The 18,314-nt window shown below is 39.5% G+C and overlaps 1 protein-coding gene across 1 annotated transcript in view; it reads left to right on the top strand.

Annotated features, from left to right (window-relative positions):
- CDKL4 (cyclin dependent kinase like 4) overlaps positions 1-18,314 on the top strand; it is a 32,413-nt gene that overhangs the window by 12,497 nt on the left and 1,602 nt on the right. Inside the window, 8 exon segments of the mRNA XM_055089133.1 lie at positions 3,323-3,354; positions 3,357-3,394; positions 9,187-9,277; positions 10,389-10,586; positions 12,024-12,073; positions 12,075-12,107; positions 13,868-13,924; positions 15,996-16,130. Coding sequence (XP_054945108.1) covers positions 3,323-3,354; positions 3,357-3,394; positions 9,187-9,277; positions 10,389-10,586; positions 12,024-12,073; positions 12,075-12,107; positions 13,868-13,924; positions 15,996-16,130 — 634 coding nt within the window.

Here is an 18,314-nt window from a genome sequence, read left to right as displayed (position 1 = left end):
ATAGGGCCATGTGTTACTCTTACCAGGTCCTCTCAGGATTTTTTTTTTTTTTTTTTGGCTGCGATGGGTCTTCATTGCTACACGCAGGCTTTCTCTAGTTGCAGCACGCGGGCTTCTCATTGCGGTGGCTTCTCTTGTTGCAGAGCACGGGCTCTAGGCACGTGGGCTTCATAGTTGCCTTGCGTGGGCTCAGTAGTTGTGGCTTGCGGGCTCTAGAGCACAGGCTCAGTAGTTGTGGCACACAGGCTTCAGTAGTTGTGGTGTACAGGCTTAGTTGCTCCACGGCATGTGGGATCCTCCCGGACCAGGGCTCAAACCCGTGTCCCCTGCATTGTCAGGCAGATTCCTAACCACTGCGCCACCAGGGAAGCCCTCCTCCCAGGACTGAGATCCACTTCCCTTCCCTCCACCTCTATCAGCCTCATCTAAATCACTAGATCTCACCTGGATTATTAAATTAGCCTGCTAATTAACCTCCCTGTATCCACTCTGCCCCAGAAATCCATTCTCTATATATGTCACTTGCCTTCTTGAGTCCTTTCAATGACTTCCCTTTGAACTTAGAGTAAAGTGCAAATTCCTGACCCAGACTGAGAAGGCCCTCGGCCCGCCAGCCTCAGCAACTTCACTCACACTGGCCGCCACACTCCCAGCTCTTTCTCACCTCAGGGCCCCTCCCCATCCTCTTCAGGCTCTGTATCTTTGCACTGGGTGTCAGCCCCATCTACTCACCTCATCTGACCCCAGACCCTCATATCCTGAACCTATATTTTAATACCCAGGCTCTTAAGGGACAGACTTCTCAATAAACTTGTGAGGTATTATTCCAGGAAAAGTGAAAGCACAAATAACTTGCCCAAGGTTATAAAACTAGGAATCAGCACAGCTGGGATTTGAACTCTGTGCACAAATGGCTGTACTATTCCTTCTGCCTCATTAAAAAAATATAAATAATGTAGTCTCAGCCTTGGCTTTTAGGTAAAGGAGGGAGAGGATAAAGTTATACCAGAATTCAGTAAAGGAAATAAAAACCACTCTAGACATTTTAAGTGGAAAGGGACTTAATACTGAGAATTAGGTGCTTTCACAATACTGAGAAGAGCTAGAGTCAAAAGGCTGCCACCAGATCACTGATGCCAAGGGCTTGACACCGTCACTGTGATCTGAGATGGGGAAACTGCTCTAAGCAAATTACCTCCATTCAGTGGTTGCTATTTCTTGGGGTTTATCCAGACCTCACATGTCTTGTCACTGGTGCCATACCTGCGTCACACACAGGCCAGCCCACTGTTCTGCAAGACCAGCTCCATCTGCACGATAATGAGTTCAGTTTTTAAAAAGTGATCTAAACACATGATTTAAATATCCAAATATGATAAAATATTAAAACTGAGTGATGGGAGTGTTTGGAATATTAGGTAGTTTTACATTTTTTAATCAAAAAATCCTTACAGTAGAACATTTAGTGAAAAAAAAAATCTTGTATTTCAGATTTTTGAAAATATGCCAACAACAACCTCATCTCCGCAAAGAGGGCTGAAAAGCAAACAACACACTGAGAAAAATATTTACAGCATCTATGTAGACTCTGATATACAGTGAGTCTTCATAAATCAATTTAAAGAAGAGTAACTAGACCAATCGAAAAGCAATAAAGGGCATGAACAGAAAATACACAAAAGGAGAGAAGTTTAATGTTCAATAATGTGAAAATTAAAATCATTAGTAGGGGCTTCCCGGGTGGCGCAGTGGTTGAGAGTCCGCCTGCCGATGCAGGGGATGCGGGTTCGTGCCCCGGTCCGGGAAAATCCCACATGCCGCGGACCCTGCGCGTCCGGAGCCTGTGCTCCACAACGGGAGAAGCCACAACAGTGAGAGGCCCGCGTACCGCAAAAAAAAAAAAAAAAAAAAAATCTTTAGAAATTAATGAAAACCAAAGTGAGATATCTTTTTATTTTAACCACAGATTGGCAAACATAACACTGGCAAAACTGAATGTTGGCAAGACAATGAGGAGATAGGGACTCAAATGCACAGATGCTTGGTGGGCGTATAAATATGTACAACCTTGCTTAGAGAGGGTAGTTTGGCCGTATGTAACTGTGAAGGCATCAGCCTGGGACAGTGATGTGAGCAATGGAAAGACATCAACAGAAAAGTTAAAGGGAATGTGATTGCTGCAATTTATAGAAATGGTTACACAAAATACACTAAGTACTCCCAGACAGAATGCAAGTTGCCCAGACCCCCAATTCCCCAATGGAAAACACTCCCCAATATTTTCCACAGAGTGAGGAATCTTCAGGGGCCAGAAGCTCCCAGCCTCCCTTTCTCAAGGGCCCTTTATTCTCCCCAGCCTCCCCTGGCTGTGTACTTGCCTGCTTACCAGGCATAGGTAACTGTTATCAAACAACCCTGGCACATGCTTGAGTGTTTACCACCAACATGAATTGGATGAATTGAAGGTCAACCTTCAAGAATGTCTTTTTTCCTGCAAAACCAAGTCTCAGGTCTACCTGAAGTTCATACTTGCAGGATCAAAATGTAACATGTGCCTACCATAGGTCCCAGAAATCCCACTTCTAGAACTTACCTTTAAAAGATAACTGTACAACTTCCATAGATGGATGAGTAGATATTCACTGAAGCATTGCTTCTAGAAATGAAAATCGTGTCAAGCCTAATTGCTCATCAATGGGGACTAACTAAGTAAATTATGATACATCCATATAGTGAAATCCTTGGCCACTGAAATATATGTATACATATTAGTATCTGTACCTCAATGCATAGGATGTATCTGAAAGAGGCAGGGGAAGTTGCAGAGGATGAAATGGTTGGCAAGGCAGGTATGAGAGAATTCTTCATGGATATTCTTTTAATTTTAAAAATATTGAACCATATGAATGTATTTATTTAATATTAAAAGGTAACTGCAGAGAGAGACAGAGAAAGGGAGAGAAACAGAGATTCCTAAAGGGACAGTCACTATAAGTTACAGCAATTATTTTGAGCTAGCAAGATTTGAGTCAACACTTTTTATTTCTTTACTTTTCTATATTGTTTGAATTTTCATGATAAGCATGGATCATTTTTACAGATGTAAAAATTTCAAATTACAAAGCAAAAATTATATAACCAAAAGAAAAAGTAGTAAAGCAATTTTCGTTAAAACATTAAAAAAAAAAATTTTTTTCCAAGACTCCCTTTGCACTGCATCCTTTGGCCATGACAAGACCCGCCCATTCCATTTCTATTCCCAGCTCTGCTCCTGAAACCCTATCTTAGGAGTTTTCATTTCCTTTTTTGTTTTTTCCCCCAGAGTTGCTGATGGAGTGATCAAAAGTGTGTTATGGCAACACTTCAAGCTCTTAACTTCTGTCATAGACATAACTTAAGTAACATTTTCTAACGTATTTGCTGATTTCTTCATGATGACTCTTCTCTTCTATTTAGCTCAGGGGTCTATTTGAAGAGCTAATGACAGAGGGAAAATAACAACCAAAAGAGCAAAACAAAAGAAAGTTACAGAATATGAGGAAAAGTAATGCATTATTCATGGCCCTTTTCCAATTTCTGTAAGAATCGAATTACTCATTCCTTATGAATTAAAAGTTTGTATAGGGCTTCCCTGGTGGCTCAGTGGTTGATGGTCTGCCTGCCGATGCAGGGGACACGGGTTCGTGCCCCGGTCCGGGAGGATCCCACATGTCGCGGAGCGGCTGGGCCCGTGAGCCATGGCCGCTGAGCCTGCGCGTCCGGAGCCTGTGCTCCGCAACGGGAGAGGCCACAGCAGTGAGAGGCCCACGTACCGCAAAAAAAAAAAAAAAAGTTTGTATAAACTTAATGTTTCTTTTTGCCGCAATACCGATTCCTATAATTATTTTTAAATTGGATTAAAATAAGTTTTGGGCTTCCCTGGTGGCGCAGTGATTGAGAGTCCGCCTGCCGATGCAGGGGACACGGGTTCGTGCCCCGGTCCGGGAAGTTTTCAAGATATCAGTAGTGTAACCCTCCATGGCACTTGATTTTGTTTTGTTTTTAATGTCTCTTAAGTCTTTTATTCTATAACAGTCCCCCTTCCCCTACCTTTTTTTCCCCATCATTAATTTTTTACAGCAATGGGTATCAAACTTGAGCATGCATCAAAATCACCAGGAGGTCCTGTTAAGACACATTTTGCTGGGCCCATTCCCAGAGTTTCTGATTCCGTAGGTCTGGGATAGGACCTGAGAATTGGCATTTCTAACAGTTTCCCAGTTGATACTGAAGCTGCTGGTCCTAGAGCCACACTTTGACTACTCCTGTGTTATAGAAATCATTTTGGCCGATTGCTTCCTATGTGTTACTTAACTTGTTCTTTCACCTGTATTTGCTATAACTTGGTGTTTATATCCAGAGACTTGATCATACTCAGGTTCAGTTTTTTAGACAGGAATGCTTCACATATAGTGCTGTACACTTATTGCATCAGCATCATGAGGCATATATAATATCTGGTTGTCTTTCCCACTTTTGATTGTCTTAAAATAGATTAATGGGTTCAGGAGGTGTTCATTTGATCCCCTCCATTATCACTTTCCCTGTCAATCTTTTATTTCATTTTAGCATTCATAGATAATTATTACCTCTCTCCAGGATTTCATTAGGGTTAAAAGGTGGTGATTTTCTAATTCTATTATTCCTTCTGCATTTGTTAATTGGAATTCTATGGAGAAGAATTTACCATCATGGACTCTGGCTACTGTAAAGTACAGTAAGATAAATATGTGATTATTCCCTTTATTTGTCAATACTCAAGAGTGATAAGCTGGTGTGTTAACAGCCTCCAAAAGAGTGAACAGTGAAGGGTTTTGGGGAGGTGTAGGGTATCATTATAAACTAATGGATTTTATGTATTTGATGTGTTTCAATCCTTTGCAATAATTGTTCTCTCTGATGTTCAAATCTTAGGCCAGTGGGAGCTTCTTTAAGTAGGCTCTTGGGTGCTTTTGCTATAATGATAGTTTTTTAAAAACTAACTCTAGACCTTTTGCGTTGGTGCCTACACGGAGGCAGTGTTGAGGCAAGGATACAGACTACCATATGGTCAATTTTGATGCCAGCAGAATATCTATCATAGTAGTCTAGGATTGCTGAAAAAGAGTACAAGATCATGGAACTAAATTTCAATACTTAGGGAAAGCTTCCCTAGCTTTAAGAAAGTCAGTGAAGTTTTTTTTGTTTGTTTTGTTAGGATATGTCAGAAGCTTTTATTTTCTATTGATAGAGTATAGAGGGATATTGTCCACAAGATACATAAACCTGTTTTTCATGATGCAAATTGTACTTTCAAATAATTACTAAAGATGATGCTGAATTGAATCCACATCTCTGTTACTTTTCACCAGGCTCTGAGAGGTATTCAATTTCACCTAAGTTTGTTGCTAGAGTTTTATGGGTAATTAAAATGATTTTTTAAAAATTCTGTTTACCATAAGTGTTGTACATTATCCCTATATAATCAGACATTTTCCTGTGTACTGATTATAAGCTTGAATACAATGTCTGTGGCTGATTTATCTTTGTATCGCTTTAGCCTAGCATGGATCTTTTTATATAAAAGGTGCTCAGGAAACATTTATTGAATAACTGGATGAAGGAATGAATGAATGAATGAATGAGTGGGTCAATCAATCAACTTACCTACCTGATTACGACTTACTATTTCCAGTGGACCCAAACATTATTGTAGCTCAATGCAACTGCCACCATTTCTTTCTCTGCTTGGAACAACACGTTCCGTACCTTAAACTTTGAAATATTGAAAACCTCCAGTTTGTAATCTATGGCCTTTATTAAAAATGGATAATTTTTCAGACAAAATTTCTTCCTCCAACATGGAAATCACTTCTGAACTCTGGTTATCCCATTTTCTTATGCTATGGTAAGCTTTTATGTATCTTTTTTTTTTAAACAAACCTATAGTCTAAAATGCACACAAAGGAAAAAAAATCTAAATCATATATAAGTTGTTACAATACTACGTCTAAAACCTTTATACTCTCCTTATTTTAAAGGAACCCTCATGATACTCTCAAAGAATAGAAAAGGCAGTCTGACCCAAATGGTGTTGCTAAAGATTCCCAGCTTTCAACCTGTGGTGACCATGACTACCTTTTTATCTCCAGAGCGGTGATCCTACCAAGAAAGGAAGGTTACGGTAGTAAGGGATTAAGGCCTTGCTGCTCAAAGTGTGGTTTGTAGAGATCACCTGAGAGCTCATTAGAAATGCAGAATCTCAGGCCCATTCAGATCTGACTCAGAATCTGCATTTTAACAAGATCTCCAGGTGATTTATGTGCACATTAAATTTTGAGAAGCACTGGACTTATGAAAATACCTACTCGTTCTTTTTCTACCCTATAATATGGCTAGATTGAGGTAACTAAAGTGACCATTTAGCATCATTGTGAACTCATGAATCTTTATATATTTGACGTATCGATTAGAGAAAAACAACTTCATGTCTGGGAATTCCCTGGAGGTCCAAGTGGTTAGGACTCTGCGCTTTCACTGCCATGGGCCCGGGTTTGATCCTTGGTTGGGGAACTAAGATCCTGCAAGCCACACGGCATGGCCAAAAAAAAAAAAGAACTTCATGTCAAAATGACAAAATTACAGTGACTTCCAAAATACGAGTATGTCTGGCTGTAACATCCATCATCATCTTGTTGATATCAATGACTTAGTTGTCAAGGAGGAGGTTTCTTTCCTCTCTCATTATGAGCATCCATCCATAAGGCTCAAAGAACAACCTTCTCAGATGTCCATTCAGGCTATTTAAAGAAGCAGCTTCTAGTAGGGAAGCTTCCGGAGATGATTCCTAAAATTAAGGGTCAGGTTTAAAATACCGTGGATGCCTCTTCTTGCTGGCTTTTGAGATTGTAAAAATGAGATTGCACATCAGCCGCAATAACCCAGTTTAAGCAATGTTTGCTAAAAGCTGTGCATGATACCCAAGTTTATCAAAGTGTTTTGGTTACACTGACTTGCAAGTTATTGCTCTTAGGTGGAAAAATAAGCTGATTGCGAGAGGCATTACAGAGTTTGCACCGAGTGCAGCTTTGCAGTGGAGAAAGTGAATGCTGTATGTCTAAGCATCTTCTGTTCTCCATACTCTGCTTCTTACTGTTCCAGCGATTTTTACTCTCTTTTTCTTTCTTCTATTATATACTACTCCATCCATCCTTCTTTATTTGTAGCTTCTCTTACCTGCATTACACTAAAAATTTTTTCAGATTCTTTGGGACATAATCAATACTTCATTTGCCTTTGTATGTTTTGGTTGGAAAATAAGTAGCTGTAAATTTCACATGGATTTGCATACTTAAATAGGCCAATAGACAGGTATCAATGTAAGTCCATTTACTTGGTAATGACACATATAGTACAGAAATTTTAGAATCTGATGCAAACTCACCTGAGGGATATAACCTATTCTTATTAAATCACTAATTATTATAGGTGAATATGATGCAAAGTGTTAATCCAATTTTCATAAATGTGTTGCTTTAAAAGGTAGGATGAAAACTATATTGGCTTATATTATAACAATGTACTTTTAAAAATTAATATCTAAGGCCTTAGGACTTTTAAGAGACCTTAAAAGGTTTCTTCTAACTGCTGGTTGTACAAATTATGAGACAGTTGACAGTAATTGAGACAATACAAACAAGCTTCTAGTACCAGTGCCATTTTTGTGACCCAAAATGAATTTAGGGTTCAACATTTTCTCTTTTTAGATAGCTATTTTAGAAGCAAAAAAAAAAATTATTTCAAAATTGTCAATTTGACAGGAATACTTCAAGAGACTGACAGCACAACAGAGAAGTGAGGCAGAAAGAGCTGATTGTTGTGGTACTTAATCCGGAGACTGTCGCTAGCCAACTGCAATCACAGGATTGTCGCAAGGATGAACTAATTCATGTGGAAGTGCTCTGAAAAGTTCAGAGCTCCGCATGAGAGCTGAGCTGTACAAGAAGAGCAACATCATTTTTATCTACGTGCTTGTTTGGAGGGAGGATAACCTGGAAAGCCAAAGTTCTGAAGAATAGGGCCTGAGTTGTTTTCTCCTGGGGCATCCACAGCATGGAATAGCCATTTCTGGACTAATAGTGAGTGGGGCTCACTGAGCCCACCTTCACCCACACCCCCAGCTTAGCCCTCTCACATCCAGGAAGGCGCACCTGCTTCACTCAGCGTCCTGGGGTGTTGCAGCAAGCTGTAAGCTCTCCACACACAGAGGACTCTGAGGAGAGAGTGCCTCCCGGTGGTGACCCGCTCTCCCAGGGGCAACTTCAACAGCATCATGTGGTCACGTTTCAAGAAAGCTGTTAATGGCTGCAGATTAGTTGGGGATACTCATCCCCTGAGGCCGAATATTTGGTATCTCTTGTTAATAGGTGATCGTTACATCCCAGCTTGCCCAGGACAGTTGTGGGCTGTTGTCCTCGAGTAGTAATTAATAGAGCTCCCTTTCACACATCCTTAATAGAGCTGGATGATAAATAACATGGTCACTCTAATGAATTTTGTTTTTGCTGTCATTCAAATGTTTTTCCAGTTTCTCAAATCTGCAGTATTTGTGCAACCTGCATTGTGGTTCTTGGGGGACAGCCGTTCTTATTAGAAGCACTCTGTGTGTTACCTCGTTCAGGGTTACCTCATACTTGATTTACAAGGTTGTGTTAATTACTGCTGTACAACAGAGTGACTCCGTTATACATATATATATTCTTTTTTTATATCCTTTTCCATTATGGTTTATCATAGGATATTAAATATAGTTCTCTTGCTATACAGTAGGACCTTGTTGTCTCATTCAGGGTCTTACCTCTTACTGTTTAAATAGGGCTCAGCAAAAAGTGGAAAAAATAATTATATGATACTCCCTTCTCAAAAAAAATTTTTTCAGTTTCCTATCCAATAATTATTTTAATTTCTTTCCTAATACAGCAACTTTTTTTTCTTTTGGTATGATAAGATTTACAAATTTAAAAAATGGCAATTTAAGTTTTTAGAAAAATGAAGGAAAACCCTATTTGTGTTTATCTCACAGGCTTTATCATTTAAACTAATAGTTAAATGTTCATTATGCTTCGTTGTCTTGATGACTCGGGGAAGTAATTAAATATTTTCTTACAGTGTGTTCACAGAGATGTAAAACCTGAAAATATTCTAATAACTAAGCAAGGAATAATCAAGATCTGTGACTTTGGGTTTGCACAAATTCTGAGTAAGTAGCAATTTTTTACTAACTTATCCAATTCAGATGATTATGAAATGATACAGTTTAAATTCTTACTTTAGATACTGAATGTATGCTGATTGTTATATTGTTTTTATTCAAAAAGGGAAATTTCACTCTAACCTTTTAGTCAGTACATCAGTTCACACTTCACCTCCATCCAATCAACTACAATTTATTGGATGTCACATTTATGTACTTTGCCCCATAGGAAAGGAAAAGAACTACAAGATGCATTTCTGGTCTTCATGCACTTATAATCTGAAGTAAAAGAAACAAAAGAATAATACAAGATGACTGGCAATAAAGTACTGAAGCGAAACGGCAGATGGTTCCCTGGAGGGAGATATTAATGTGGTCTAGAGTGGTTGGGAAAAACTTTGTGGAGCTGATGAGACTAGGAGAGTAAACAGAAAATGACAGAGAGGATTCAAAGACAGTGCTGAGAAAAAAGAAGTCATCCCAGAGAGGGAGGAACCAAGGGAAAGGGGGACAAATAATGATGTCTCCTTGAATCTAGAGCTGTGCAGCAGGCAAAAACATGCATTAACAACAGACACACTGCACGGGGGGCATACACATAATCAGCATCCTGATAGGACCCAGACACAGGTGACTTGACAATGCATTGGGAAGCTGGTTTATATTTGAAGTTACACTGTAGAAATTCTCCCTACCCCCTCGCCCCGGTCCTCTCTTTTTGGGATTATATAGATGTTAACTAGCTAAGGTACCTTTGGAAGTTGAATTTTTTTAAATTGAAGTATATAGTTGATTTACAATATTATGTTAGTTTCAGGTGTATAGTATAGGGATTCAGTATTTTTGCAGATTATACTCCATTATAGGTTATTACAAGATAATGGGTGTAATTCCTTGTACCGTACAGTATATTGCTTATCTATTTTGTACACAGTATGGGGAAGGTGAATTTACTATCTGAGTACTGTTTACTCGATTAGTGCCTCACTGCATGAACTGTTAGGAGTATCGTGGCTTCTGAGAATTACTAAAGCTGATCTGAATGCCTGACTGCTCTTGGGAGTAGTTCCTCTCTTGGGAGAATGTGACCCACCTGATTTGACTGATGCATTTGCAGTTCCAGGAGATGCCTACACTGATTATGTCGCTACAAGATGGTACCGAGCTCCTGAACTTCTTGTGGGAGATACCCGCTGTAGTTCTTCAGTCGACGTATGGGCTACCGGTTGCGTTTTTGCAGAGCTCCTGACAGGCCAGCCACTCTGGCCTGGAAAATCAGATGCGGACCAACTGTATCTGATAATCAGAACACTGGGTATAAGTTGCATTTTATGGCTTACAGAGTTGCTAAAGTGTTATAGTAGTGGTATGTCACTGTAATGAACGATAAGACCTTTCTTTCATCTCCAAAGTGCTACTTAGGATGGCTGTTCTGGGTTGTAGCCAAAGCCCAACCCTTTTCTCAATGTGTAGGGCCATAACTTCTGTCAGTGAGGAGTTTTCAGATGCCTTTCCAAGTCAAGTCAATTAGCCGTGGAATAAACTATACATTTACTTTCCTTATCAGCCTAAGATAGGGCTAAGGGTATGAGTCAGCTGCATAGAGCTTACTCTAAAGATATTTACTCAAATGCACTGTCTATCCTCTGTAAAAGAGGATTTTTCCCCTTTCCTCTAGCACAGGGGTCAGCAAACTTTTTCTATAAAAGGCCAAATGGTAAATATTTTAGGCTTTGCAGTCTATACAGCCTCTGTTGCCCCTCCTCAAATCTGCTTCTTTATGCTTAAGAATTTACAAATTACTTTCACACACACCATCTCTTTCAGTCTTAAGAAAAGCCCATTAAGGACATTATAACATTTTTCATTGTGCCTGTTTTTACCGATGAGGAAACTGAGGCTCTGGGAGCTTCCATGAGTGGCCTAAAGTCCTACAACTAGTTAAGTGCAGAATAAGAATGGACTCAAATGCTCTCTTTCATGAGCTTTCGTCACGATGCAGCGTCCTCAGCTCTTGTCTACTTCCACCTGGTTGGAAGAGAACATAACCCAAAAGATCAGCTGCATCTTTACGCCAGCAGCATGGATGCAAACAAAGTGATGGGTATTTATTAATCCCTTCCCATAGGCTCTCCTGGCAGCATGGCTGCTGGGCAAGGGAACTACTGCTGTCTGATCTGATGCAATTCCCTGTGTGGTCCCAACACATTCTGCTGGAGAATTCCGCAGCATGAAAAATGTGGGGTAGAGTATCACTACAGGCCACACCTTAAGCTTATGCTGTTTAATTGATTTCCTACAAGGTTGTGGAGATTTATATTAGGCAGATGTTAGACAGACCTGAGTCTGAATCCTGGGTCTGTCACCTAATGACCATGTGACTTTAGACAGCTGATCAAACCTCTGAGCCTCATTCTCTGACTGGGACAGTATAAATGAAAAATAGCAACGATTGTGAGATGGTTATGAGATTAAATGGGATCATATGTGTAAAGCCCTCCAGACCACTTGCTTACCTCCTCTTTTGGTGGCGGCTAAATGGCAGACCAAACCATGTGTGGCAAAGAGAGTTCCTTGGGAGCATTGACCTTACCTGAGAAGGTATGTTTTTGCAGTGACCCATTCCTTCCAAATCTGGAGGGAATGATCAGGCTCAGTATTTCTTTCACATCTGGACCTCAGAAGTTAACCATTTAAGCATTATGTTATTTTTAGTAAATTTATCATGAGTTATGTGGTTCGTATTTTACAGGAAAACTAATCCCAAGACATCAATCTATCTTTAAAAGTAACCAATTTTTTGCATAGCATCAGTATTCCTGAACCAGAAGATATGGTAAATTGCTTGATTCTGGTGTTTTGTTATTTGTGTTGCTACTTTCTTTAAAGGGGTAGTTGTTTCTTTTTTAATGTTTGTGCTTTGGGCTCCTGTTTTCCTTACGACACACTGACACAGGTCAAAAAAACTATGTAAAAACTACATAAAAGGGCTTCCCTGCTGGCGCAGTGGTTGGGAGTCCGCCTGCCGATGCAGGGGGCGCGGGTTCGTGCCCCGGTCCGGGAGGGTCCCGCGTGCCGCGGGGCGGCTGGGCCCGTGGGCCATGGCCGCTGGGCCTGTGCGTCTGGAGCCTGTGCTCCGCGGCGGGAGAGGCCGCGGCAGTGAGAGGCTCGCGTACGACGAAAAAAAAAACAAACAAAACGAGAGGCCCGCGTACGACGAAAAAAAAAACAAACAAAACAAAACAAAACAAAAAAAAACTATATAAAATGAACCAGGAGAATGCTTTAAAAGTTTACTTGCCCTATGTATTCAAAGATTAATTCAATTTTAAATTTGAAGTGAAAGTGTACTTAGTTCCTTCATAAATACCGTGATCCTTTTAATCAAAACACCTGGTACCTTACCCTGAAATAATTATGAAATAATTATTTTCTCATAAACAGTACACCATAGTTGTCTCTATTTTGAAAAAAAATGCATTGTCTATTTTCTTCAGCTTCTGAAACAAAGCTCAAATCAATAGAAACTATTTCTTCACAACATATATTTCCACATGGAAAGGTCATTCCACAAAATGATCCTCGTTGTATCCAAATCAAAACTGCAAACCACAGTGATCACCTCTACACTCTTCCTGTGCTCTTTGCCTTTTGGTGGGAATCTACCAATGACTACTTGACCCTCTTACTCTCTGTAGTCATTGATTTCCTGTCTGTGTTACCTAAGTTTGGTCTATGATCTTTAAAACTCTGTGTGATCTAGATTCTGCCTATAGAATGAAAGGACGGTCAGGGGAAGCATGTGCCACGCTCCAGCTGTGCTGGAGGTGGGGAGAGTCTGCAAAGCCAGGTCATGATTTATGGCACCTGTGAACCATCAGATTCAGGTGGTCCCAACTTCTCTAAACACCCTGTTCATCTTAAATTTATTTCGTATAATACCTTGATTTATGTACTCGATTTCTTTTTTATTATATTTGTTAAGGCTTTTAACAAATATAATAAAAGGTTAAAAGTTGAATTACAAGTCTAAAAGTTGAATTACAAAAGATTATTTATATAACATGTTTGATTTAAAGACTAAAATACAACAAATTCACATGTACCTGCTGCCTTGTTAAGGAAGGAGAATATTGCCATTGACTTGGAAGCTTCCCCCTCCCCATGTACTCTTCCTCAATCCCATTCTCTTCCCCCCTTACTATTCTGAATTTTGTGTTTATCATTCTGTTGCTTTCCATAGTGCTCTTAATTATGCAGCTCAGTGTATTTTCATTAATGCTCAAAGCATTTCTGTAAGTAGATCAGGCATCCCTATAAGTAGATATTAGGGTACTGTTGTAGGATTTCAGAAGGGGACATTTAGCACGAACATTTACCAAACACTAATTGCAAGACACTGTGAAGTTAATAGCTTCAATTTTTCCCATTACACTATACAGTAGTGTAAAATTATGTAAAAATATGAATTTGAAAGATCCTCAAAATCTAACCTACTAGGGGGTCTTTCTCCAAAGTATTCTTAATGCTAATATATTTAAAATATCCATTACTTTGTTGTTAGGTAACATTGAAATGCTTTACTTTGTTTTTTAGGAAACTCTTGAAGAAAAGTTCTCAGATGTTCATCCTGTGGCTTTGAATTTCATGAAGGTACCTAAGCATCAATTATAACCATTATTGACTGCAAGTCATAATGATTGAAGCTGGTAACTCTAGCGGGGGTGGACAGTAGGGCAAATAATGCCAAGGTAAAAATGTAGTCACTGAAACAGTTAAGGAACTGTAAAATAATTACAGTTAAAGGAACATCAGTGGTTTAAACAGTAATCTTTCTAACATATCCATTAAAATTAGTAGAAGATGAAAGAGTATAATTAAGGTCTGCCGTGATGAAGACCATACTTCTTCTGCATTCATTAGGAAATTCGACTGTTAAGTCAGTATATTCAAGACTATGGAAATTTATGAGGATAAATGTACTCCTTAAGTTTGAAGATCAAGAATTGTGCTGTAAAACAAAACAAAACAAAACAACGAATTGTGCTGTAGAGGGAAGAGATATGGGGATATATGTATATGTATAGCTGATTCACTTTGTTATAAAGCAGAAACTAACACACAATTGTAAAGCAATTATACTCCAATAAAGATGTTAAAAATAAATAAATAAAATAAAAATTTTAAAAATAAAAAGAACTGTGCTGTCCAATATGGTAGCCACTAGTTACATGTTATATTGAGCACTTGAAATATGGCTGATTAGAATTGAGATGAACTATATTTCTATGAAAATTACTTTAAAAAAGAATATAAAATATTTCATTAATAGTTTTTAAAATGTTACACGTTGAACTGATAACATTTTGGATACACTGGGTTAACTAAAATTTTTAATTGCTTTTTAAAAAAATCAGTAGAAGATCAGGCAAAATCAGAGCCATGCAGACACCAAATATAGCCCCTGTACCAGGGCCAAAAGAGATAGTCAAACAAAGGACAAATTCTAATTAAAAGCAGAAGAAACTCATCTATGACCAGTGTGCCATTCATGCTTGACCAACTGAGGCCGTGCTAGAAAGTGTGCCTCTTCCATTCAGTGTGGACGCTGAAAGCCTTTAGTGGTATAGGGATGGAGATACTAGTATGAGTATCTATCTTTAACAACCAATTAAGTTATATTTATAGCAATGACTTCCATACCACTGATCAGAATGACTACTCATCAGAATGAGCTTTTTAAAAATAAACATTCCAATAAATAACCTCAGACTGACAGAAGCAGAATCTCTATGAATAGGACCTTGGAATTTGTATCTTTAAGCCTCCCCCTAGGTGATTATGATAAGCAGCCCAGTTTGAAACTCTTCTGATCTAGAAAGTAGAGCCATCTGGATGACCTAGAGTCAACTTTGTAGACCAGCCTTTGTGCTAGTGCTGGTCACTACCTAGGTGCTATCCAGGGTGCTGGATTCCTTCAGTATGAGTCCTGCTGAGACTCGGAGGCCGACACCTCTGAGCTCTCAGACTGCCCTCTCAGACTGCTCCACTGGACCTCACCTGTCTTCTACCTGTCTCACTGCTCTGACTTGCCCTAATCCAGCACTCTGCAGGCCCTGTCCTGGAAGTCTAATTCTCCAACTTTGTTCTGGACAGGTTGTTCTGACCCGCCTGCAATTTAGCAAAACCCCCGAGGGGTTGGTGGAGGGTAGGTCAAGCCCTGTAAACCCAATCCATTCTCAGGTGGCTTCTCAAACTTGAACAGGTATTAGATTCACCCTGAAGGCTTGTTAAACACAGATTGCTGGGCCCCACCCGCAGTGCTTTTGATTCAGTAGGCCTGGGGTTGGACCAAAGAATTTGTATTTCTAGCAAGTTCCCCGGTGATGCTGATGTAGCTGGCCTAGGGACCACATTTTGTGGAGCCCTACAAACTATTTGCTTTGACAAGTGATAAAGAAATGTCATTGGTGAAACGCACCTGACCTACATTTACCCCCTTCGAGACATTGAATGTTCATCAAATCTACCCTCAAAAGACTTTGAAAGGGCAAAAGAAGAGCAATTCCAGTTATTAACAAGTTCCAAGTACTGGATACTATACAAACTTGAAGATTTTCTAAACTCGTATTTGCTCTACCAAGTTATTATTCAGAGTTTTGGGGCACAGTAACAGAACAGGCTCCTCTTTTAATGTCTTCTTTGCTCTTCCCGTATTCCATAGGAGTGTCTGAGGATGAATCCAGATGACAGGTTAACCTGTGCCCAACTCCTGGAGAGCCCCTACTTTGATTCTTTTCAAGAGGACCAAATTTAAAGAAAAGCATGTAAGGAAGGAAGAAACAGAAGATGTCAGCAGGTACCTCCATTCAAAAGTTAAAGTGCTGTAAAAATGATTCTTTATTTTCCTTCTCTACCTTTCAAAGTGAGACTAAGAGGGCACCAAGATCTTCTCTTTGCACTGGTTTGGTTGTATTTGTTTGTCTAATAAATATTGGTGATTGATGTCATAAAACCATAAAACTATGAAAATATACAGATTGTTGCAAAATCTTATTCCAAATACACTTAAGTTATTGCACAATTCTTTTCTTACACTGGTTCGATATCCCCCCTGTCAGGTCATGTACCCAAAACACAACAGTTTCAAACAAGTAAGCCCTGATTACAGCAGAACTGAGTTTGACCAGCATTATGGAAGAATCCCGGTACCTTCTGTAGCCTCCAGATGCCCAGTAAAGGAAACTTGACTCTTCTGTCTTTTCACCCGTGGCGGGCACCTTAGTCTGCCTTTCCTAGGCTTTTCCTGGAAGCCAAGGACAAGTTCTGGACAGATACAAAGAGCTGAAACTCAGATATCTGAGAACCAAATCCTGTCCTAAAATGTGCCAATGTTGTAGAATAATACAGTGAATATAAAGACGAACACTGATTCTGTAGCTTATTAGGCAACTACCATTTACTTGCAAAACTTTGAAGTTAAAACATAAACTCCATGAAAGTAGGTTTCTTTGAGGTTGGGGTTTTTTCCCCCCACCTGTATCCCCAGCACCTAAAGCAATATCTGTTACATCAAAGGTACTTAATAAATATTATCCAAATAAATAAGTAGGTGAACATTGCTTATTAATAAGCCAAGATGGTAATTTTCCATTTTTCAGAAACTGACAATTGTCACATTTTGCGTTTGCTTAATCCTCCACCTCTGATCTACTTTTTTGTTCATTTATCTTCTCGTTAGCATCTTTACCATAAAGCAAGAAAGTGGTCTCTTTCAATAGTTAAAATAGAAGTTTGTTGGGAGAGAAAGATCAAACTAATCAATAAGATGACATGTTAAGATGACGTCTGTGTATCCAAAATCTTTATCCAAAATAAAAATCCAAATTTGTATTACATAGGTCATTTTACCTTTAACTGTTCAAGTTACTTGTTTGCAAGTTAAGCCCAATACAGTTGACTTAAATAACCAAAAAATTAGGGTTTGTTCAAATGAGTCTGAGGCAGCAATTTGAAATACAGTGTGAATTTTGTGTAAAAACACTGTCCCCTCAAAAACATCTCACCACCTTCCCCACCTTTGTCCTGGGAGGGTGGATGGCAGCCCTGCTCCATCCTGCATCCTGGTCCCGGATCCACTTTCCACCACACTCACCTCCAGGTGGGTGGGGACACTGCTCTCCCTTTAAGTCTCCAGTTCACAGCTGTGCTACCCTTTCTTTAATACTTTGTGGCCCAGCTGATACAGATCAGGGACTTTACAGAAGGCCTTCCCAAAGACCCAAGACAACAGAAGGAAAAGAAATACCAAGAGCAGCATGCACCTAGAGAATGTCATTTACAAAGACGATGTCATGTTCTCCGTGCTTAGCCATCTGCATCCTGTCCATCTCTATGTGCTAGCCCCACCAGAGCCCTCACCACGAGACCATGCCTAGCCGCCTCCCTCCACCAGGTGAAGTACATAGAGAGCAAGGCCAAGAGAAAGACAGGGATGTCTTTCAAGTTCTGGTTTTCTTTCTGAGCACACACCTCTTTCCTAGACATTTTACCATATCAGAAAATAAACTAAAAATTCAGAAAGATCTTTTCATATAGGGTGGTTTCACTTTGTAAGTTCAAATTTCTACCTAGATCTTAGTTTCTATATCTCTGAGTGGATAAAACCAGAAGTTTCCCTAAGACTAAATATTGTTTAAAGTTGATAGTAAAGAGGTTTTAAATCTTTGCTGTTCTGCCAATATCCTAAAATTAATATCCAAAATTAAAAATTTGAGATGGGTAGAATGTAGATTCTTAGAATTATTGTTTATTTTTAACATCATTATTGGAGTATAATTGCTTTACAATGGTGTGTTAGTTTCTGCTTTACAACAAAGTGAATCAGTTATACATATACGTATGTTCCCATATCTCTTCCCTCTTGCGTCTCCCTCCCTCCCACCCTCCCTATCCCACCCCTCTAGGTGGTCACAAAGCACCTGGCTGATCTCCCTGTGCTATGCGGCTGCTTCCCACTAGCTATCCACCCTATGTTTGGTAG

This window comes from Physeter macrocephalus, chromosome 12, assembly GCF_002837175.3.
Source record: "Physeter macrocephalus isolate SW-GA chromosome 12, ASM283717v5, whole genome shotgun sequence".
Taxonomy (NCBI): domain Eukaryota; kingdom Metazoa; phylum Chordata; class Mammalia; order Artiodactyla; family Physeteridae; genus Physeter; species Physeter macrocephalus.
The sequence above is the reverse complement of the archived record's forward strand: the minus strand, read 5'-3'. Positions and strand labels throughout refer to the sequence as shown.